The sequence below is a fragment of the Lepidothrix coronata genome, unplaced genomic scaffold, assembly GCF_001604755.1.
Source record: "Lepidothrix coronata isolate B3197 unplaced genomic scaffold, Lepidothrix_coronata-1.0 Scaffold141, whole genome shotgun sequence".
NCBI classification, from domain to species: Eukaryota; Metazoa; Chordata; class Aves; order Passeriformes; family Pipridae; genus Lepidothrix; species Lepidothrix coronata.
This window is the reverse complement of record NW_016690321.1, coordinates 921878-947357: the sequence shown is the minus strand read 5'-3', so window position 1 is coordinate 947357 and position 25480 is coordinate 921878. Positions and strand designations below refer to the sequence as shown.

At 37.1% G+C, this 25480-nt stretch overlaps 1 protein-coding gene across 1 annotated transcript in view; it reads right to left on the bottom strand.

The window, feature by feature from the left end:
• The window catches only part of UBN2 (ubinuclein 2), a 55268-nt gene that overhangs the window by 18453 nt on the left and 11335 nt on the right, over window positions 1-25480 (bottom strand). The window contains exons 4-12 of the mRNA XM_017827662.1: window positions 14507-14644; window positions 13196-13308; window positions 11657-12155; window positions 8155-8225; window positions 7335-7464; window positions 5862-5980; window positions 5131-5244; window positions 3663-3806; window positions 1695-1724 (exon numbers count right to left, since the gene is read on the bottom strand). Coding sequence (XP_017683151.1) covers window positions 1695-1724; window positions 3663-3806; window positions 5131-5244; window positions 5862-5980; window positions 7335-7464; window positions 8155-8225; window positions 11657-12155; window positions 13196-13308; window positions 14507-14644 — 1358 coding nt within the window. The remainder of the gene's footprint in view (window positions 1-1694; window positions 1725-3662; window positions 3807-5130; window positions 5245-5861; window positions 5981-7334; window positions 7465-8154; window positions 8226-11656; window positions 12156-13195; window positions 13309-14506; window positions 14645-25480) is intronic.

Here is a 25480-nt window from a genome sequence, read left to right as displayed (position 1 = left end):
TCAACATAAGAGAATATTACTTCCTTCAGCTGGACAGAAGAAACTCATTTTGAATTCTCTCTCCTCAAAGGCTAATTAAATATTTTAAATATCAAAGTAAGGATTACTGTAAACTCTTCACACTGCATGCCCAACACAGTGATCATAAATTTGGGGTTGTGGTTCTTAATCTGTTGTGGATTTTTTTCCTCTGTGCTTTAAAGAAAGTCAGAACACAGTAGCCAAGCTTGTTTCTAATTTTCTTCAGTACTCTGTATAGGCTATTCTGAACCATTTCTGTGACTTTAGTTATACTGGACTTACACATACAGCTTTACTACAGAGCCAAGGAATGGCAAGAGCCAGGATGACAAATCTCAGCAGTTCACATGCTGTTATTTCAATGTTATCAGGTCCCAAGCTGACAACTGGGAAGTGAAAATGATTCCTGACCTGTACCTATCCTACAGCTTGCTATCCAAATGCAGCTATAAATAGACAATTAATGAAAACTTGGTCCCCTTCCTTGTTTCCAGGTAGGCAAACCAGAACAGACGAGATTTTCCTACACCACTGCAATCACACTAACTCACCACATCATGAACAGCTGTCTAAACAAGACCTTTTCACCTGTAGAGCTGCAATAATTATGAAAAATCCAAGTAACCACAAATCTTACGTCATCTGGTAAAAAAACACTGACATTCTCTCACTACAGTTCAGTGCCTTACTTCTCAGATTCCACTTCCAGCTCCATTTTCACATTTTCTTCACCATACTAACCTCCAAATCCCCCTGTCAGAGACTACTGAATGCCTATGAAGAGCATCATGGAGCAAAAATAACATTTCTGATTACATGTTCAATGTGCCACTTTCTGACCTACACAGTTTCTCCAGAATATTTCCCCACCTCCTTCTTGATGCTTTGTCCATTCCTCAATCTTTTTCATTTGGAAATGAAAATTCAAAATTAATCACAGGCCCCAGTAATTTGCAGTATCATCCTTAAAGAGAAAAGGGTAGTACTACAAGAACAAAAAACAAAAATGGTACAAAGAAAAGAGAGTGCAGTATATATTCCAAAGCAAGAACATGCTTGAAAAATAATCCCTCTGTTGCATACATATATTTAGATATAAAAGTTCATGAGAGAGAGAGATCAGTACAAAATTGTTTCTCTCTGATCATGATTTCAAGTCAAATGTGCTGTTTGACCTGCAAGCCTACTTGCATGACCACCTGCAAAGATGACAATCTTCTTGGAATTAAAGGAAAGACTTCCTATTCCTTACACTTCGGTTTTTTTGAACGTACACCTATTTGGGTTGCAGATTTTTTTCAGACACACATGGAATTAATATGCAACCCAGTTACAAAAAAGCAGTTACATTATTTGAAAAGGCTTTGGGATCCTTTAAGGTGAAAAAGTACTTCTCTAAATCCACGGATATTAATAAAACAATATCCTGGGGCACAGTACGGAAGTTATAACATGGAAAGTTCACGTGACAAAGGTAATTGTGATACAAATGAACAAGGTGTAAATTCACGAGTTTCATTTCAACATGAGGAAGAACTTCTTTACACTGACGGTGGCACAGCACTGGAACAGGCTGCCCAAGGAGGTTGTGGAGTCTCCCTCTCTGGAGACATTCAAAACCCACCTGGACACTTTCCTGTGTGACCTGCTCTAGGTGATCCTGCCTTGGCAGGTGGATTGGACTAGATGATTTCCAGAGGTCCCTTCTAACCCTAACAATGCTGTGATTCTGTAATTTGAAGTTATGATCAATACCTTACTGCATGCTTCTTTACAAACCTATGAGAAACATTAAATACAGTTAACTTTGGAAGAGCAAGAAATTGTTTCTCTGAGCTGAACCCACAAAGGTCTGGTACTGACCTACTCTGCTTAGTAAGAATTCCTTATGAATTCTTAGTCAATAGATCAGTTTTAGCATTAAATGCCTACTATTTTTTGTTTCCATTTTACATAGCTCCTTTTCACTTGAGGCCGCATATAAAAGTGAAAAATTATAATCCTTCAGCATGATAACCTCTACCCTAAAGTCCCAACAAAATGAGCATCCAGAATATGATTTTTGTGCTGTATTAGGAGTTACCACTGCCAGACTGCAGGAAATACTTTCTTTTCCTCTTTGCATAACTTTGCCTACAAATTACAATACATCGCTTCCTAAACAGAAACCAGGGAATTGGCTCCCAGTAGATACAGGACAATTTGTAAATCATCATGGTACTAAAACTGCCCAGTTGATAAATGAAGCCTTGCTGGTCAACAAGAAGTTAACATCTGTTAGCTCTTGGGGTTTGTTGGTGGGTTTGGTTTGGTTTGTTCTGGAGGGCTTGGGGCTGGGAGGGCATTTTGGGGGTTTCTTTTGGTTTTTTTTTGTTGAAACCAATTGTATAGATAGTTTAAAAGCTCATAGAAATTTTCAGCACACTTGTTAAATAAAAAGGAGAGAACCAAATATGTTATATGGCTTTCAAATGCAAAGTCTGAACATGCTTCACTTCTATGTATTCTTGAACCATCTCACAGTATCTCTTGGCTATGTCACCATTATCATCAGTGATCTCCATATTTGTTCTTAAACTAAACTGGGATTCCTTGTCTCATCTACTTCAGTAAAATCTTAATAAGATAATATCTCACTCATCAGCATACTTAGTATACAAAACTAAATCCTTGAACGGAAATAAGTCAGCTGTATACCAGGAAGTGTAAAACTTCATTTGTTCCTTTCATTACCATTTCACCAGCAGCTCATTGTCTACACATTGTCTATTCTAAGAAATATCTCAGTACAGTTATTTTTACACCTTGATACAGATTAGACTAATCTACAATCAAGGTATTCCTGAGCAAGCTGATGAGTATTGTTGTATGATTTAGCTTTTTCAGTCAGGTCAAGATTTGATGGGAAATTGTCTTTTGCAGTGGGTGCTACAGGAGGAAAGAACTCAGGCCAAATCGTATTTGCTTCTCTTTCACTCCAAAGCATTTGAAAACTTGGTCAAACTTGTATTTCACAATGATTAATATTGCTTCCATTTTATCCCCCCTCATTTTGTATGGTTGTTTCTTCTTATGGCAGTAGGAAGCAATTATAGAAACTAGTGTATTTTTAACTGCAGTATCACAGAGCATCCCAATTGCATACAGGAAATAGAAAGCACAAATCTTAAGTGTTTTCTGAACACTAGTGTTGAAATTGCAGCTTATAATTTTAAAGTCTATATAAGCAGTCTGATAATGCAGTGTGACAACATACAGGCAAAACTGCTTTCTATATCACTATCACTTCTTATATCACAAAGAACTTCCCAAGCAGTTACCCTCCTGCTTCATACTTTCCCCTCAAACGAAGCATCACACGCTATGTTCTGAGCTTCAGTAAATTCAGTCCCCAGCAGATGACAAAAATCTAATAGTTCTCCAAGGAAAAGAGTGGTTTTTTTCACTCTCAGGCTTGCAAACAAGACAGAAAAATTCATTTTGGAAAAACATTCATTCTAAAATATTCCAGCTTCACGAACGTACTCTAAAGTTCTAACCAATATTAATAGTACATGATTGAGGTCAAATGTAAGACAATAAAAAAGATTCAAAAAATAGTTAACACCAAAATGAATAGATTTATAAAGCAGGTATCTTACCTTGCCTGCATCCAGCCTTTAGGCCAAAGTGGTTTCACTTCTGTTTCCATAAAGGTTTTGAGGTAATCTTCAGCAGACTGACTTCTATTTGGCTCTAGCTCATAGCATCCCAGCTTGATCTTGACAAGATTACACAACAGAGACCTGCAGAAAGAAACAAAAGAAAAGAAACAACCCTTTCAAAAACTCAGCAGAAAACGGCTGAGAAATGAAAGCTGCTGTCCAGTGATAGTTGTAGGAAGTGCTCAGTTCCAATTGTGTTTCTTGGATGTTTGCACTGCACAAATTTGCTACTACAAACCGGTATGATCTACCACTGTCACTTCTCCTCCATTTCCAACAGACTGTATGGCTCTTATTTTCATCCTACTATTATTCTGTAATTTGTTTTATATTTTTTGTGGTTTTCTCCTAGCTGAAACATGTCCTCTCACTTTGTTCACAGTGACCTCTCTCTCACTTGTCTGAAAGGAAGTGAAATCCATTCTACACTGAGTATTTCAACAGAAGATTCTTTCTGACAGAGATTCTTTTATTGTCCTAGAAAATATAAAAGTGCACACAGTTAAGTAAATCAGCCTTTCAGAGCTTCCTGAATGAAAAAAGCAAGAGATTTAAATATCTCTTCTTCAAGTATGGCTCCCTCCAGGCCAGTCCAAGGTATACTGGTTGTATATATTTCATGAAAGTTTCTTACCTGTTGTCTTAACATACTAAAAAGACTTATTGCGAGAAGTCCACCAGCCCCTTTAAGTAATATATATACACATTTGTACTAAAATTAGCTTACATCTTGCATGAGAAATTACTAATTTAGAATGATCTGCTTGCTTAAAAGCCTTGATTATTTAAATAATAGTAATCTGAGTTTTCAATAGCATCTACTCTAGGAAACAGAACTCTAATAATTGATAATTTCAGACAAGAATCTGCTTTTGAGAGTTAACACAGAATTTGTGTTCACAGGGAATAGAAGGGGTTAAGATTCATGCACTCTAGGTGCTAGTGTGCCAAAGGATTGTTAGGCTTGCCAAACCAGCATCACCAATCTTGATGGCCTGTCCTACTGTGGCAGAAATCTTTAGTGCTCACTGGTGTTTTCTAACATATTCCTTCCTAGACAGGTGGGAAGCAGTTATAACTCTGCTTTTACACATCTGTTCTTTGCTTAAAGAAACCTGAAGTCCTGGAGCCAGAAAATCCTCATGTATTTGGATAAAGCAGAAAAACAAGCAGTGGAACCTGAAAGGGTTGGACATAGGATGATCTTGCCTTTCAAGTTAAAGAAAAAGGCTTTTCAGCACTACAGAATTCTACTTTGCATATTTAGCACCAACACTTTCCAAAACTTCTGAGGTGTAATTCTGGGAACAGTTATTTATTCAAAGTATTGTGTAATAACATCCTCCTGGAGATCACTTTATAAAGTCAGCGAAAATCACTGGTGGAAGAGGTAGTTTTGTCTCACCTCACTGTGTCATCCCAATGAAACTTCTTTCTGGGTCCCACAACCCTCTTTCCGGGTTTTTCATCATCATCTTCCTCTGATCCATTTTTCTCTCGTTCATCTTCCGTTTGCAACCTACAGTTGGAACCATTGTTTTCTTTATAGGTATACTACACAGACAAAATATTTCGTTGAAAAATAGTGTCATTTAAGGTATGAGGAAAGAAACCCACAAAGGACCTGTCTTCAGATTCTCATTATACTTCCTGAAAGGATAAACAGTTCGTCTTCCTCTCCCCACTGCTTTATGGTCCTCAGAGACAAGTAAACAGGACACATTGTACAGATGCTCTCATGGATGCCACTATAAGCTCTATGTAGTGCCTCTGCTGGGAAATAGCACGATGCTTATCAAAATATTAATGTTTCTCCAAGTCTAAAATTAGTTAACTATAATGGAAAAAATTAGAATGAACAAGGAATACACCATTCTCCTCCATCAATCCACCAATTTAGGAATTGTCCAGTAACCCTTCAGATTTCTTTCTCTCAAGACCTACCTCATTCAGTTAACGGAATTTCTCTCAGGAGTCAGATGATACTTACACAAAACTAAGTATTTTGTACAATTCAAAACAGAGACACCTGTAAACTGGAGCTGAGTGCTTTTCTGAGCTCAAGGATGAACAACATGCATAAAGACTTCCATCTGGACTCTAGAACAGGCATGCACAATCTCCAGAAATACCTACTTGGCATTCTTGGCTTGATTGCGGGCCTGACAGTCCTCTTGATACTTGCATAACTGTTCAGGCATGACATTACTGACAGCCAGTTTCAGCTTTTGCAATGGTTCTCTCAAGCGGTCATCCTGCAAATAGAGAAACACCAAACCAGTCCTGTTAGATGTAAAATAAAGAGCATTTCAGATCATTTCAAGAAAATTATCTCCCGCTCACTCCTAGGGTAATACTCTCAGTACTATGTATTGACTTCAATAGCCATATTCTACATGGCACTTGAATCCTGTTAGGTGCAACAGCATTATATAAATACATATACTTCTCACTTAAGTCTTGAGACCAGAAATAGCAAAAGATAGTCACAAGGAATATCATGAATAGTCCAAAACATTATGGCATGATCTCATTAAATACCACTTTTAAATTAAAATAGGGAAGGGGAAAACACTTGAGGGGAAAATGTGAGACGAACTGACCAATCAGTATCTTAACACTTGCAAATAAATATCCAGTTAATCACGTTTCCAAAACCTCTGTGGTATAAAAAAATCCTAGGTAATGAACAAACTATAAATATGTATTATATTATGTGAGTATCAGATTGTTATTATATGCAATTTATGTACCTCAAAAGGTAAGGACTACGTATTTAGAATTGTCTCCAAATATTAAGAACTGCAAACATTAAAGTAATATACTATACACTTCCCTACATGTTTTAAATTCTGTTCCTACATCTTCTGACTTTACATTGTTAATTTTAATCGCTTACTGAGAAGAACTAGAATATTCTATAACGCCTATCTGCTTAGAAATAGCATATGAATTTGTTTGCCTTATTAGCAAGTTCCAAGATCTCTGCATTCATCTTCAGATCCTCCACAAGATTTAGTCCTGGATTTTATCTAAAGAATCTGGTCACAATACTTCAGGTCACAGATAACTTTTTTATTCAACAGTAAAAACATTCTTCAAGAGAAAAGTGACTGAAAATGGCATACAAAGTATTTGTATGAGAAATTTGTAAGAGAAATTTGCACAAAAAAATAGAAGCTGGGTCACCTATTATCCATCTAGCCTTCCTTTTTTCGTGACACAAAAGTGAATACAAAAGTAAATTTTTTTTTAGCCTGTCATAACCGTAATTATTGTGGCTCTCTAGTTCTGCTACTTTGATATGTACCCTGTGACTACAGAAATAATCACAGATGACAGCAGAAACACTCCTTCATAGCCTGTACTAAGCTTTCAAGATGAAAGCACTTCATTCTCAAATAAAGGCTTTGACATACTTAAAATATTTGTTCCTAGTGTAGCAACAATAGCAGTTATATGGGCAAAAGCTTTTAAACTGGTCTAGCAACTGATCCAAAATATTTTGATTTATTTGAGACTGTGTTACTATTGTTCTACTCTCCTGCACTGAGTTCTCATCAGTGTCATATAACTGACTTGTGCTGGAGCGAATCTCCCTGTCATTACCTGGACATTGAGGTGTAACTTTTTCAGACGCTTTATCAGTGTGTCCTTATTGCATGGCACAAAAGCCTCCAGGTGAGAGTACACTCCATTGCGGATGGCAGGATTTACCTCCTGTAACTGTAGCTCAATACTGACAAACAAACAGGAGACAGTCAATCAGTGAGGCATTCCAAGATGACAACTGAACAAAAACCTAAGAGAGCTTTGTAAGCATAGCATATTCTACTATGCACACTAAAAATAGCAGCTTGGGAAATTTCCAGATAAGCTTTTTTATAAAAAGAGGAAGTCCCAATTGATGGCAAGAAACCATTCATGTATGTACTTGTCCAGCAATGTTGAACACTCATTCAAATTTTGTTTACACCCACCATTACAAATCAAAATTGATACAATTTTGACTGCTACAGTCTTCTAGAGATTACTTTTTGTTTCATATTCTATGAACACAGAACCCTCAATAGTAAACACTTAGCTGAAGATTACAGAGGAAAAAAGCAAGCATTTTTCCCTCATGAAAGCTGAAGGTGTTTTAAGTTACAAAACTGGGGACAGGAGCAAATAACAGCAGTTTTGTTGAACTTTACACATGAAGTCAAAGACCAGGGCACTACAAAACACTTTACACTGGATAAAGACAGACACTCATGACAGGAATTGTATCATATATAAATCTCTTTAGCTAGTAACTGGCTTAGACTGATCTACCTTCATTGACTTTTAAGGGCTTTGTTGGAACAACCTCAATAATACTTCCTCTTCTGTACTTTTCCTTTTACCCCCTTTCCAAAAAGGGAAGGTTGTACAGATAAGCACTTACTCCAGAAGAATATTATTCATGTCTTGCGTGAAAAACTTCTTCCTGCCTTCTTCATCAAACATCTTGGCAGCCTGAAAATACAACAAAAAAGAGTATCCAAGTTCATAGAGTACTTTATCCCAACAGTCTTTGTATCTTTACTTTTACAGCTGCATCACATTCTTATTTTCCAGATAATGTTACTTGGAAAAGAATAAACAAAATCAAGTTATACTCGGCTGTCTAGATAAAATTAGGGTTGTTACTGTTATACTCAAATAAACACCCTGCTCTAGGGCAAACAATCATTCTACTTACAATTTGCCTGGATCACTGCTGTTAACACATTCATCGTTTCAACAACCATGAAGAAAGGAAATGGTAGAGATGTTTTATTATCTCAACACCAACAACATTCTGCTACTGTGAGTTCTAAGAAGAAGAGCATTGCTTGACAAGTCAAGCATGCAAGAGCATTAACACATTTCTACTCCATCTTTTTCTACCTGTAATCTGCCTTACCCAGTTACAACTTCCCAGTTTTCTTAGATCCATCTCAAACTTTCATTGCAATTTCTACAAAAGGATTATGTATGCTAGAGGAATACTTCATCCCTCTTTTCCGGTGCCATCTTTAGACTATATCTCTAATATTTTTGTCTGGTCTCTTCCTGAGTCTGTAGCACAGGGAAAAAAAAACCAGACAGCCTCATATACACACACACACACACACACACACTGATCTCACAGGAATTCCCATGCAGAATCCCTTTATCTTTGTTCTTATTGCCTAGATGCTTATTTTCACAAACAATGACAGCTTACAGTAGAAAGCTAATTCCTTGTACCAATCTACAAAAACCACTAGTGTTGATCTACCCTGCAGATTTTTAGAAGTCAAGAGAAAAAAGAGCCCCACTTTGAGAGGCTTATTGTCATCTTATATGTTGGCATTGGGACCAGACAGTGAATATCTAGAGAAGCTGGAAACTGGTACACATGCAGAAAAGTGGACAAGTGTGGTATCATTATAGTGACTGACAAACATTAAGGGCAGCCAACATGCTACAAGGCTGAATATTCAAATAATTAAGAATCTCTAATTCTGTCTTTAAAAACTACAAATAAATGCAAGTGTTAACTTGATAAAATGAATTTATTACTATTAAATACTTACTTTCTTGCTCTTTGCCCATTTAAGTTTGAAAGAAAAATATTTTCTAGAATTGTGAACTCTACACTGCACAGGAAAACAGTGTGATACTCTATCAAAACCATAAGGTAGCCCATTGTTCTGAATGTTTTACCACATGAACACTGATACTGGAGTTTAAGCTCCTGCAAGGACTGCATTCCACTCACTGTTTTCTACCATAAATTCAGCTGCTGAGGGGATGGTACTATCTGTTTAAGAATACTGAAGTATTTGTCCTGCTAAAAAAATTAGAAAGGTTACAGATGTTTACAAGTGATAGGATACCAAAAAGACAAGCTTGAAAGTCTTAAATCCAGTATCTTTAAGCATAATTAACACAAGGATTAGCATCATCATCTGGTTTATATAAAGTGGAAGGAAATATATGCTTTGACATTTCAGTCCCAGGTAGACCTTAAAAGGCAATTCCAGTACTATGCTATCGTACTGGACAGTATTGCTAGCTTTTAAGAGAGCAACACTGGCAGACTCAAAAACTTCATCACTATTACTAAACTGTGGTTGGGTTTTTTCCCCACAGATATTCTCTTGACAGTTACCTTCAAAAAAACTGAAAAAAGCCCTTTTACTTTCCTGCTTGTGTACAATATTGCCTTCTGTCATAGTAGTTCAGAATTGCCCACTTAGGGAACTAGAACACATTAATCTACAAAAGTAAGGGAGGAAGTTTTTATTAAATTTAGTTAGTGGCTAATTTTATTCTTTTTTTTAATCTCGATGTATTATACACCATCTATGGAACATTGGCTTTTTCCTACAACATTATAAACTTATCTGTCTTTGTGCTGAAGAGCTCTAAAGCTGTGAGCCTGATAAGTATTTGAAAAGACACATTTATTTTTGTGCTTTTTGGAAGATTGCAATTTGCAGGAGGTATGGAAGTTGCAATCTTAAAGTCAACACACAGGCTAGTTTCTCCCCCAGTGTAAGGGCAGACTTACTTTGCTCAGCCAACAGACTTCCAGAAGACACTGTCAAAAGCCAAAGACAGAAGAGTTCCCACCTGGTCTAAGTGGAAGGTGTCCCTGCCCATGGCAGGGGTGTTGGACTAGATGATCTTTAAGGGCCCTTCCAACCCAAACCATTCAATGATTCTTTCAAGAGTTATGTTTGCCAAGAGCCACCAAATAGAAGATTTCTTCCAACTGTTTGTGGATTGTTATAGAGTGAAGCAACATGAATTTACTGGGGGCAAGTCACTAACACTTTCTGACTTTTGGCCTAATCCAGTTCTGCAGTTTTGCTAGAAGCTTGTGTTGATTCCTAGCAAAATTAACCTGAATATTCAAAAGGCAGACGGAATCTCTTTCACTTTAGTAGATATTAATCCCTTGGCTGTATTTAGCTTGGTATGTTGAAAAATCAGTAAGAAAACTAGAACGCTTTACATACAGGAAAGATAAATATCACATTTTATCATTACCTATCCTGCAGCAAAGCAAGCTCTGCCACCGTTTAAAATATTTTATTTTTGTCCAAAACAGGCAGTAACTTGAACTACTTTTACAAAACTTACTCTGCATAAGGAAAAGCTGCACTTTATTCTAAGTAAGGAAAAGCTTTAATATCATAATGTGGACAATCAAACAACAAATTTATTCTCAATTTAAGATAACATCCACAGCTGAAACAAGGAGTATATGACACCTTAATAGCTCTGATCTCTTTCAGTAAGATATTGTGATATTTGTAACTTGTTGACTTAATACCATTCATCACCATTTTTGAAAAGTTTGGACTCCATTCTAACCTTCCAGAAAAAAAAGTTCAGTTTGAAGGTTGTTTGGTTTGTTTTTTGTAATTGGGTGGTGGTTTCTGGGTTTGGTGTTTGGTTTTTTTTTGTTTGTTTGTTTGTTTTCTTTTTTCTTTTTTTTTTTTCTCCAACTGGCAAGTTAAAGCCAAAAATTCAATACATGGATGAGTAAGGTGCGGGTATATTTCAGGTTTCCTCCTCCAAAATAAGAAAACACCCATCCCTTACACCAACTAATAATTCAAGTTAAAGTAACACTGATACTTCAATTATGGAGAAAAACCCAAATAAACATTACAAGTTAGTGTACACAGAACATTTAGAAAACCTTGTTTCCACTGTGAAACAAACACTGCTTGAACAATTGGCCTGCATCATCTCCGTGCCTATTTTCATCCGAGTATAAGCACAGCCATTAAGATGGACATTAAGATCAATTCTTCATTTTTAAAGTTTCAGCCAGCAATTCAAGGATGACACCCAAGGTCCTAATTGTTCTTCCTTGTTCTCTCAGATTCCTGAATGCAATCCATTACCAGTGAATTCATACTTACTGTTCGAAGGTCTCCAATGCGCTTTTCAAGTAGCACAGGCAGACCTTCTGGGAGGGCAGGCACCTGCTTGGGTGTCATGACCTGAGAGGTGTAGGTTGCCTGAGTGACATTTCCATTTTCTCCTGACAGCTCAGATACCGGGCTGCCATCAGAAGTGCCATCAAGCAACTTGTCAAAGTCAATGTCTCCCAGCATCTCCAGGGCACTTTCAGTTTCTTGCAGGAGCTCAGGTTCATTTGTGCTACCAAAAATGGAGAGGACAGGATCGTTGATCCTAAGATTCAAGTCAGAGATATCGTTTCCTGCACTGAGAGAGGAGGAAGGAATTTTACTAGGGGTAGGGGTTGCGACAGTCACTGGAGGTTTTGGACTAGATTCCTTCTTCCTCATGGCTTCCTTCTCCTTTTGAAATTTACGGATCATGGCAGCCAGAGAAAGCGAGTCTTTATACAATTTCTTTTTCTTCTTCTCAGACTTGTGTGAATTTAAGGCCATTACTCTGCAGAGGAAAGAAATCTTTCATTAGCATGCACGAGACTTTTGAGGCCTTAGTAACCTTTAACAAAAAACTCAAAGTTTAATACAATTAAAAAATTATCAGGGGGAAGAAGCAAGTACTTGGTGCTTCTGTCTTCAGACTATTTTACCAATTATCATAAAGCTTTGGTGGTCATGTGATTTCTTGCTGTGAATTGATTTGTTTTGCTAAGTTTGGCAGACATTAGGTTATTTCAAAGGTTATTTCATTTTGACTTCTCAATTTCATTACAGAGAAGTTGGCACAATTGTTAAACTCATAGCAGACTTGTGCTACTAAAATACTTAAACTTGCCTCTCAAGACTCCTGAATGATGGAAAGTTGCTTTAAGTTTAGGTACACCGTATATATTAAATTCTCTTCACTGCTAAGAATTTTTACATGCAGACTCAACATCTATATACTACTTAAACTGAGAATTTTCTGCCAATTCATCACCTTGATGAAAAATAAGATCAATAAATTTTCAATACCAACACGAATATTCACAATAAGACAACTTCCACTCAGTGACAGTTTTCTAAAAGCCAATTAAAAAACCCACCACCCTAATCCTTCTATGCTAGCCTAAGAACTCAGAAAAGCACACATAAAGTCAGTAAGAAACACGTAGAATAATTAAGTTGTATTTATAGTTTTCCAGATTAGAAACAAGAGGATAGAAAGAAGATCAGTTTTCATTAGAAGATGTGATTCTTAGTGCTACCTAAGATGTTGGGTGGGACAGTGAAGCTTAATGTTATTCATAAGACTCAAATTTTTTCTTCTGTGATTTGTCCTTCCTTATTCCTTGTTCGAAATTTCAGGGGACAGAAAAAATTAGCTTTTAGGACTGATCCATACAAAAACCCCACACAAATTCTGAAACAAAATCTACTAGCTATTAATTATAGTTTCAAAATACCATATTCAAAAGAGCTGTAATAATCTTGCTACGGCACACAATCTGGAAATCAAACCTCACATATACTTCAAGGGTTCCTATAAAGAAAGAAACCTACCCCAACTGCTTAGGAACTTTCATTTTCCGAGGCTTCTTCTCCTTTTCTGTCCCTTCCTCTTTCCGCTTGCGCTTCTTCATTCCACGATCTTCACTTTCTTTTAACTTTGCTATCTAGAAGAGAGATAAAATAATGGACAATGATTCTTCCATCCTAAAGAACTTTTACAGTAAGAAACATTTAGTTTTCTTTACACCTTCCAATTCAGAGCCATGAAAAACACCTCAAGTGTGCATAAAGGCAAACGGTACGACTGGGTTCTTAGCAGCAACTGCAGTTACTAATGAGTGTCAATCACAATAATTTTTCAACAGTTATTGAATTTAGAGTTTTCAATAAGAAAAATAAGGGACACACAGACTGATGCCCAACCAGCACGAGCAATGGCAGTCTTGGAAGACTGAATACTTCCACCTTCTTCTGCTACCACAGTTTCATTGCTGACTATGAAGTTGCACAGTGTGGACCATCTCTGTTGGCCAATACAGACTGGCTGTCTCCCCTTCCAAGTTCTTGCTGACCCTTAGACTACCTGATGGATCAGCATAGGGAAATAGAAAGCCTTCACACTGTGCAAACATAGCTAGCAACAGGCAAAACTTCGGTGTAGTTATCAACACTATTTTAGTCATGGTCCAAACTATAACACCATATGGGCTGCCATAAAGAAAGTTGACTGCATCCCAGTCAGACCCACTACAAGGAGCTTAAAATTATGTTAAATTTAAAGAGTTATAGAGCAGGAAAGGACATCAGATAGCAGTAAGTTCTTGGAATGGCATGGAACTTGTGAACGGTCTATGTAATTATGTTTGCATTGATAATAACTTGTTAAGGTTTATAGAACAGCATGCTTTTTGGGAAAGATTGTATATGTAATTTTTAATATAGCTATTCTTATGCACTGAGTTTATTTCACCATATATTTTGGTTTAAATGTTATTCTGAATATTAGGAACAATTTCAAATCATGCAAGCTTTGTGCAAAATCATAAAAGCAGTACTGAAGAATTTAAGTTCTTGTCTCATAATGAAATGCTTATCAAATTACAGAATCATCTGTCAGTTCAAGATGGGTGGGCACAACTTGTTAGTTTGCCTAAACAGATTGTTAGTCCACAGACCGGACAGCCTGTGGACATCCTGAGTTATTTCCTGAATGCCAGTACACTAGCCACAAAACAGAAAATGCAATAGAACAGCATCATTCTATATTTGGTCTCTTCATCTGAACCATTCTAAGTGTATCAAGTATTTCCAATGTCCACCTAGCTAGTTGTTCTGTATAAAAGCCTAAATAAGATCACTCACTTTAGGTGGCCTATGTTTTTTGTCTTCTGCAAAGTCTTCATCTTCTGATTCAGATGCCTGTCGGAACTGCAGTGTACCAGTGTTGATGTAAAACCCTCCATATTTGGTTGTCAGGGATGCAGGAACCAATTCATCATACTGGGCAGGAAAAAAGATTAACTTGTCAGCATTTCTTAATAAAATGAGCATGTAGTTCGTTTACCAGTCACAGCTTGCTAGAATAGAAAAGGGATAGCAATGCTATTGTAAACTTACTGGCCAATGCATACAATGTTAATTTCAGAGTAACCTTTTAACTTTCAAAACAACACCCTTTTTTTGTAAGAAAAGACAGGATTACAGCATTAAAAGTACTACTTTCTGACGGAAATGAGGATGGGCACACATACATTCCCCCTGCCAAGTGAGGACAAAAAGCCAAAAAACTTTCAACTTTTTTCCACCCAACATTCTGTCTCTTACAGCATGTTACATTATGCTAAATGTAAAATCTCAAGATACATAAACCATATGAACAATGATGCACCAGCAGTTTATGAGTAACTTCAATTGATTATTCACTGGTTGGTTTGGCCAGAAAGTAAGCAGGCATATAATGAACTATTTGTTTTCATTTCTGACAGCCTTACAAACAAGGCGGCAACATCTTTGGTTGAAAACAAATTAAAAAACTAAACAAAACAAAAAAAACCCCAAACCCCCAAACAAACAAACTCCCCCACAAATCCAAAGAAAACCCACCAAAAGAAGACTCCAACAAAAACCACAAAACCAACAAACCTGCCTCTATCAATTTAAATTTTAAAGCTCAACATTTCTGTTGAATACCCTTCAATTTTATGACACTATGTGCAATTCAAATTACTTTTACCACAGGCCCTTTAAGTTATCTATAAGTGATTGCTAGAATGTATTTCTTCCAGATTTTCTAAAAAGATGACAGTCTGTACAATCGCTATACTGCAGTGAAAGAAACCTGATCTGTATGAGAATTGTACAGAATTGGATATCATATTCAGGAACTGCGACTGAAAATAGCAGAGATGTTTTTGTAAATTAAGCATAACAAAACCTCCCCAGATTATACACTTTGTTTCATTAAGACTGCCACAGTTTTCATTAATACCAATCCCTGCAGTGCATTTCGTGTTCAGAAGTTCCAACACATGCTACATTTAGTACCAACTCTAACCACACTGTCCTGCTCAAAAACTTACTTTTCTCAGAAAGTTCTCTGAAGTTTTCTTTTGTTAAAAATGCTATCCCAGACATGACAAACTTGGCCATGGTATCTGTTAACTTATTCCCAATTTTAGGTGTTTAATACAACATTGCCTCTTATACAAATACCACAATGCCAGGACTTGTTTCATTTCAAGTCAAACATATTCTCACTCTGTTCAGACAGTTTTAACACCACAAAATGTTTCAAACTCTTATGAATACTTTATTTTGAAACGTACTTCATATTTATGAAGAAATTTCCAGGTTAGAATTACAAAGCTGTATCTCAAAAATATTGAAAGCCAACGACAAAAAAAGAAGTGGTCAATAACAAGTATAGTGAATGACAATATTAATTTTATTATTTTATGACCCTCAACCTCCTCAGAATGACATTCTCCAAGTTTTAACAGAAAACTGTTAATCTCTAGAAAATATCTTGTTAACAGCAAATTCTCAAAAAGGCTGGGAGGATGAACATATTCATTCTAGCTCTATGCATAAAAGTGTCAACAAGGCAAGCCATGGAAGTGTTTGCAAGACAACTGAGGAAGGATTGCCTTGACAATGCCATTATCACCACACAGTAGGATGATGTCCTGAACTACCTGGGTCTTCGCTTTTAAATATTGAAAATTGTAAGACAATATTCTTAATATGCAACAAATATAATCCTAGAAACTATACTCTGTGGAAGCATAAACAGAATGCTTGAGACACATACCTGCCAACGAAGATTAAGGAGGAAGCATTTACAGGACTAAGAATTGATTTCTGCCCTTGTTCTAAAACAAAGGATAGGATTTCGACACACCTCAGAGGTATGCACTCTGGCAGAGGAAAATGTCAATTCTGAGTAACAACTGTAAGCAGTAAATGTTTGGTAGCGCAGCCAAATGATTAAAAATTGAGATACTTGCAAAGGAAACAGTGTGACTGTTATTTTGAAGTTCGAAGCAGCAGGCCTTCTATTGCAAGTCTCAAGATGAAATTCAACAGGCTGAATAAATAAATAGACAAATTTAGCTGCCACAACACGATCTGAAGACTTGAGATCACCTACACAAAACGGACACACACAGAGTGCAAAGTGGAGTGTCAGCTACCAGTTTATTTCATTTCCCTCTCCATGCCATGCAAAATATAATGAAGATAAAATGGTCTGAGAACTGAAATGTCTGGGCTACCAAAAACATTTAAACAAGAAGGAAAGTTATCCAGAAGAGTAGAATAGTAAGTGTATTCTTCAATAAGGAAGCTGGTGAAGGAGCCTGAACTGGAGACCTACGTAGGGATTTAATGAGCAAATAGGTAGACACTTTTTATCTGCTCGGAATGGAGGGCTCAACAAGCAGTACAGAAAGACAAAACAGGAAAGGAAAAGTGGTGACAGGATTTATGAAATACCCTAAGATGATATGAAAAGCTAGCACAAAAAAGCAGGAGAATCTATTAAATGGACAAAATGAAAGCAAAGTGGCTTAGTTGTGGACTTGTCATTCACCTTGAGAGACCATGAGGATCACACAAAGTAAACTTGAGAGTGGAGGCTGGGTAAGAATTTCAAAGAAATTTAATGTTTTTCCCACAGTTCTCAGAACTACCATCATTAGGTGCAAGGAAAATGAAAGAAGAGAAAATAGATTATTATCCACAGTGCTTAACAGACAGAGCGGGCGCTCTCTCCATTTGAGCTGACAGGGTGTGAACTGAATTGGCAAGGCTGTGGCAGTACAGGATCAAAACAGAAGAATACAATAGTTGCCAAGTTTGAAGGAGAAAGCACACAGTCAAAGCTGGGACCATTATCATATGAAGTGAAGAACAAGCAAAGGAAAACACACTAAAAACTTAGATGCAGAGCAGTAAAGAAGGCCGGGGTAACACACAAATAAGGACTAAAGACAGTCCACAAGTGAGGAAGCTATGAATCACGGCAAATTATTTGAAGGATCAACATGCTGTGTAGCACAAATTGACAGGAACAAGGCAAAGAGAAAGGCAAAATTCATTCAATATACAGACTGAATGTATTCCATAACAGTCAACAGGCAAATAAGATCAGCAAGATGTGGATGTGTAACTAAGCAGTTGAGGTTTCAACAGCTTTTGCTGAAGACTATGAATTTAGCCAGACCTTCAGAAATTTTTTTAACCCTTTTAACCCTTTTTTAACCCTTTTCTTTACCAAAATCTTAGCCTACTGAACAGGGTATAACTTATAACTCAGTGTTTAATTTTATAAATAAGGGCCTGCAGACCACAATGTAGCTAGTACCCTCTCCTTTGAGCTAAGCTTAGTATTTTCTACTATCCTAACTGAACAGAAAATAAGTATAAGGTATTGGTAACAGCTAGATTAAGCTTCATTTTAAAGTGTCTTCAGGACTCTCAAAGGGAACATGGCTCCTGCAAATTCTAAATCTTCTCATGAATTGGTTTTGCTTTGCACTACCTTTTTCCACATATGAAATCGCAGAATTATCTTATTAAGGAAAATAAGTTTGAAGTCCTTTACAGTGTTCTGCTCTTCCTTACACATTCCAAGACCGAGAATCAAAAAATCTCAGACCTACAAACAGACAGGAATTGATACATGATTGACTCCTGTGAGCATGGATTTGTTCTACAAAATATTATGGAATCATTCTGCAGATAAAACAGTAAGACTGATGTACTGTCTGACCATCTCAAAGCAGGTACATATATAAAGTTATTTTAAACTTGAGCTACATTACTATACTTCTAGTGCCATTAATCTAATTAAATGTTTTGGTATGAAAGATAATTTAGTTTTTTTAAAAATAAGTTAACTGGTTTCAACTTCATTATTATACCAAGAACAGTGCAATTTTATGGATTATACTAATTTATTTCTGAAATGCAGATCCACAGCAGTATTTTACATTAATACTGTCTACTCCTGTATTCGGGTATTTTGACCACAATCCTCAGATATTTTGACTGTGATCCTCCTCATTCATCTCCCTTCCAGACAACAATCTACAGAAGTACACGTGTGAAAAGGTTTTTTAGCATTTCTGTACTAATTCCTGGAAATGCAATTTCCAGGTGCAAACGTGTCTAGAGCATTTTAACAAATGTAGCTTGTTATTATTTGTTGTCAAACAGGTACTGTTTAGCTAAAAGATAAGCAGGGATAATTTTTGTTCCCTTGTTCAGTTTATTTTTGAGGTAGCTCTAACCAGCTTGGGATGGGGGCAGCTGTTTAGTTTTGATCACCATTAGACTACAGAATAAAAGCCAAGCTACTGAAATTATGTCAAATACAGTTGCTTCAGTCAAACGGACTGAATATTCACACAGTTCACTACACACTTCAAGATACTTTAAATATACACAGTGGATTGATCTCTATGCTTCTTAAAGATTTAAAGAACTGAAACACACTCAGGCTTTGCTCTCCTTTAAGGCTAAGTTTTCAAACAAAAACACAGAACCATCATTCCAAAAATACAGCATAATGGAACATAAAATGAAATCCTGAACAAGGTTAAGGAGGAACAATACACTGCTTTGCTAATCCAAGGTGACTTTAAAAAGCAAGCACAAAGAGCTTTCCCACGGTAAAGAAGGTTCCTCTTCCAAAATGCATAGGCAAGTTGGGGGGGGGTGTTTTCCTTTTAACCCTGAGACAGAGGACAGCTGGCAGAGGTCAACAGAAAAAAGTATAAGAGATTATTAAAGATATAATACTTGGCTCAGGGTAGTCGAGTAGAATAGGGTGCCTTGTAGGGAGAATCCTAGTTTAGTAGTCAGGATACTGCAATCAGTCAACCTACCAGAGTACCTTGAGAGAAGTACCAATACACATCTATTGTCCTGTTCTGTTCTCATCAAACCTTTTACACCTTTTCACCAGTCACCAGTGTTAGGCTATTATCTTAAGTGACCTTCCGTGCAACAAGATGACATTCTTATCACCTTGAAAACATTTCAGCTTAAGTTATAAAACCTATGACCTTTCACGTGACCACCTTTATCTGTACAACTCAATTCTTTCAGAGCTTGAGCTCTGACCTGACCCACAATGAAAATCTAGTTCAGTGTTAAATAATTATGTAATGTATTACTTAATCTCTCCAGGTTTCATGTTACAGAGCTGCCAGAAGATTCTGTAGAAGAAAAGTTACACTTTCCTTTTCCCTTGATTTAACATGAAGGGCAGATGTTCCATATATGATACTTAAGAAAAATGTTCTTATCAAAGATCTGTTATTTTGGCATATAATAAACCTCCCTTTATGTTATATTAATGATCACATTGTTTGTGTATTTTTTTGAAAACACTTAGGTTCCTTGTGCTGCTTAAACAAATATTCATGGAGAATAGCTGATCCTAGGCCATGATCTACCCCTCTAACAGCTCAGATTACTTTGAAAAGCGATTGTGCTCTTCAAAAAATTAAATTTAGCAAAAAAGAAGGAAGTTGCTATACCCATTATTCTTTCTTAGTTATTTCTTACTCCTACAGTCTTGATGTACACAAATTTAAACAGTGGTACTACAAAGGTCAGATATGTCTCAGATTTTTTCAAGTACCTATGCAAATCCAGAGTTTTCAGTTTCACAGTTTTTCCAGAGGTCATTAGACACATGAGCAGTCCTAAACTACCTAGCTGAAATCTAGGCCAGAACATGGGATTAAAAAAATTAAGAAATTCTTTCCTAAAAAAGGGTAAGATTTTTTGCAGAAGCAGCAAGAAAACATTACTATTACTTTAACAAACATCAGATGTGCTCTGCAAATTCAATTACCTTTGTTCCTCTAGCTATAGTGGTTCTTGTATCTGCTTTATTTATTTCATACTCTGCCTTACACCTTAATGTATCTTGGAGTGAGGAGGATAAAAGGCAAAGAATACCCTAACTGAAATTTGCCCTTGTATTCACTCAAATGCATACGACACGTCAGGTGCTAACCCGCGGATCTACCCTGGAGATACCCAGGAATCACGCAAGACATTTTATTAAAGGTGACATGGTACACTCGGCTAAGTGAGCACTATTCCCCAACCACATAACTTCCAAGACTGGGTGAAGTGACAATGAACGAGGAAGACAGTACTAATACAAAACCACACAAATCCTCAGCCAATAAAACAGCTGGCAAGTGAATCTCCTACAAAAAGGATGCTTTAATGCACCCGCACGTATTCAGTGTGGATGAGGTTTGTTACTGAGGTCTACAAAGGCAGCCTTTTCCAGATGACAAAGGCCACAGTGTTCAATTTCTCTCTCAATGCAAGGAAAGCATGTGTAATAATGGATCCTATGTAGCATTTTTCTGTACACGCTTCTAACGTTTGCAGGTTGATAGTTTTTTCAGTTTTTTGTTTGTTTTTTTTTTTTTGGTTGGTTGGTTTTTTCAGTTTTGTTTTTGGTTTTGTTTTGTTTTTTTTTTTCTTTTTTAAAAGACAGTGATCTTTCTAAAGCAACTACACTGCTTTCCATAGGTATGCATAAAACAAGCTCCCTGGAGTAGCAAGAACGAGAGAACACTGTCAAGTTGGCCTAAAACAACATCTGGCCCAGAACGCCACAAAAATGGTAAAAATCACTGACACAGTGAGCTCTGCCACTCTCCAAAGACATACCATTCTCACTGGGAAAAAGTATCTCAGATGTTCAAGAACCTTGACTAAGATGGTCTTACTGGTAATCCATCAGCTTCAGATTTTAGAGGCAGCCAGGGTGGGAGAGGATATTAAATCTATCATACCTCTTATAAGTCTGGAGATTACGAGATGAAGTAAGCAAAATTTATCCCGGCAACACGTAAAAACTGTGTATCATGATGCAGAATTTTTGCAGAGACTAAGCCTTTAAATTATGGAAAGCATTCTAGGGAACCCATATAGAAATGGAACAACACTTCTGCTAATGTACTAAAATTAACATACAGTTTTTGAAAAGTCGTCTTTTAGGAGGGTCTGAACTCTTGAGGCAAGAGATAGGTAAAGAAAAAGAAGTTCTTCCCTTAAGCTGAAGTACTTGTTTTGGAGAAACTTTCCATGTATGAGAAACCAGTGGTAGAATGTTCTCTACCCAGCAGCACAGGATTCTTTATATCAGTGTACAGAAGGCTACTATGGAACCCTGAATATAGCAGACTGGGTCAAATATTGACATAGGGGCCTGGATGTCCAAAGGATTGAAATGTCTGCTTCCCATTGCTCTTGGCATTCATGTTTTGATTCCATTCCTGACAGTGTGGCTACCTGGTATTGCTGCTTCAAAAGACAGATTGCACTGCTTACAGATTTCTAGGTGGATTGTTCTTCCTCTGCATTCACCTACTCAGTATGGGGGAAGTCTTTGGTTTGGATATACAAGCCTTGTCACCTCTGACTAAGAGAAAACTGCATATTTTTTCACTAACACCATATATTACTTCAGATCCCTGTTCTGTATTGCATAGCAAGAAGTTCAGAGAGCGCTGAGATGCCTTTGGAATCTATCTATATAAAGCTTACACTGTCAGGAATGCATTCAACCAACCAAATAATCAGAGGTCATCACAAGAGTAAGTAATCAGCCTCATTTGTCTAGACACATGCGTGCATGTGTGCATGCAGGAAGAACACAGGGGACATAATCTAGAGCAATTCCATTCCACAGAGAATGTAATTCTGCGTAGTTCACACTATAGCAAAACCTATTTTGAACATCAAAGCAGTGGAAACACTGAGAAGGAACAGCTTTTTTTGCAAATTATGAACATTTTGTATAGGTTCATTAAGATAAGTAAAGATTAGGACTCGCCATCAGACTAACTGCTATATAGTGGATATAAACAATAGTAAGATGGTCTTGATTTACTTTTTTTCTGAAATTATCACAACCCACTGACTACAGTCAAAATGCTCAACCCAAAAATATCTACTCTATCGACTGACACATAGATTTCCTGCTTGCCTGCAAATGCATTCAGAGAAAAAGTTACTTCTTCCAAACAGGACCAGCCAAAAGATTCCCAAGGAGGACAGCAAGGTACCTACCAAACAGCATATATACTAAATACACCAAAGCAAGCAGCACCCTGAAACTATGTACTTTTTTCTTATTTTCTGCAATATTTTCCTTTAATTGGCTCCATGTCTGAATCCACTGAATTGCTCTTCAGGAGCCCTTACTTTTCTGTTTTCACAGGGATTTTGATGGGTCTTAATGCAGCCGTGCTGCTAAAGTCTTTACCATGCTGTAGGAAAGTACTGATTCTTTTCAGAGTAAACAGTAACAGCAAACCTGTAACAATTTCATGCACGGCTTTCATTTTCACAGAAAGTAAACAATGGGAATCTAGCCTACCAAGTTGTCCCAAACTTACCTCACTTCATCAGGGAAGATATCAGTGCCCTTTAAGGAATCTGAGAAAAATCTCTTTGCTCAGAAGTTCCCCTCTGTCATCACTTTTCAAGAACCTTCCTCTTGAAAAGCATGTCCTGTACCTGTCTGTACTCCAGCCCCATTAAAATCCACTACTTAAGAATCATGTCATTAGCAGATTCTCTGCACTTGTGCCTGATCCTTACCCTTGAGAAAAATCAACAGAACAATGGCCTTCCTGGATCCTTGGAGGACCCAAATGCTTTGTTACATGTACAACATGCAATATGCATATGAGGCATATGCAAGATGCAATATGTATCTATGTTACATGTACAAAACTGCTTAATTGAAAATGGATCCAAAGGAAGCATAATTCCTAAACTCAATTACAAGGCCTAATAAAACCAGGCTTAGAGTTTTATTGGTTTGATTTCTTGAATAATATTTGATGGCATTATCACAGAAATCTGTTTTAGAGGGAAAATATCTCTAAAGCTATGGAATAAATCTGTTTCAATGCCAAAGAGCTCAGTATTTCTTTTACACTCGTGACAAGAAAAAGGACTGAAATTCTAAGAAAGCTTTCAATTATTTTTTTCTAGGATAATCCTGGAGCAATTAAAGAGGCACTCATACTCATTTTTCAAGTGTTTGTGCTCAAGTTATTATAGTTTTCTATGTGTAAGAAATGCATCTGCCAAAAAGAAGTAAGTCTAGGCTGGGCTTGGCTCTGACATTTCTCGGGGTACATGGTGATTTAATAGCTGGCCACACAGAAGATAAGCAAGCCAGACATGTAGACTTTCCATCTGAACACTTCCCATTTGCATCTAAGATGGAATGAGAGGTTTTGTTGAACTTAAACTCCTATGCTACAGGACCCTTAAGCTCTGCAACAGCCACTTGGACTGCAGCTTGCACCCTATTTTTTCTTCTCCTTTTCTATATAGAAATGGGGATAAAAGCAAAACAGAGATGGCCTCTCACTGGTCTGTATTTGTAATGCAGACACAAGGCATAATGACTGTTGAGGAAAGCGATCTTTAGAGAATACACCATTCTCCCCAACAGCTTCCACAGCTAGCACATGATGCAACCATCTGGTTCTCTAACAACTGCCTTTTGTACGTTTTTGCAAGGACTCTGGCAAGAGACAGCAGAAGTAAATGCTCCTGCAAATCTAACAGATCTGCTGCTGGCTAGAAGGCAGCACAGTATGATAAGTACTAATACATCAGTGAGTGTTCAACTCTGCTAGACTTATGTACAACTTTGACAGAGACCTGTACTACAAGTACTACAAGTGCTCCAAATCTCGTATCAGATCTGTGATAGGTCACAGTGAATCCAGGAAACTCAAGATAGAACTTGGGTCCTGTGTCGTAAAATTTCGAAAGTGAGGATGGTTAACTTAGGCAACCATATAAACCTATAGGCTCAAGTGGCTTCTTAGCAGAAATGAAGCACATCTGCTCCTACCAAGCTGAAGACCAGAATCTGACTTTCAGAAAAGATATACAAAGGCTTAGGCCCTAATATTGCTCCAGCAAAAGTTGCAGGATAATGATAGGACAGTTTTAATATTGGCAGGTTCAACTACAGTTTTCATCTAGACCAAGAAAAAGGACAAATTATTACAGGTTACAGTAAGCATCTACAGCAAACTCACTTTTTAGACAACTTAAGACCTACTTCAAAAACTCCCTGTACACACAGATGAGCTCAGCCTGCTATGCACTGTGGTTAACTGCTGAACTTCTTTTGCTGAAAAAGGTATCAGTTCTGCAGCACTGATACCTTGTGAATTGCTGGGCAATTCACACAGTTCATAAGATTGTTCACTGCAACATCTATATGCTAGAAACCTCACAGCTCAGAGTTCACAGCTCTTTAGTGTAAAGTTTTAGAATTTAAATGTAGGCTTGAAATAATGTATGCTAAGCAATACATTCGTGCTTTTCTTACTCTTTTTTCACAACTCCTTTTCATAATCTCTCCTCTCCCACTCAGACTTCTAGCTCCCTCCTTCCCAGAGCAGTAGATCATTGCTGCTTTGTCCAGCGTCACTCAGCATTGGAGGAAACTGTAGGCTGGCAAATGACAGCTGTTATTTGTTGGCGTTTTTTTTTTACTTGACTAAACCATACACCTACTTCTTTCTAACATTTAATAAAGGAGAATTATAGGAGGTTTCTGTGCTTTTACATAATCCACTCCTTTTTCCAAGTTTTTCCTCATTTTCATAATTTCACATATCACCTTTAAGATATCTTCAAATGTCCTCCTATAAACCTCCTGATATTACTGCCTGTACCCAACTATTACCTTTTTTTTTTACCCCGAAATGTGCTTTCATTTCTGAAAAATATTCAGACAAAATAAGCTGTAATATCCTG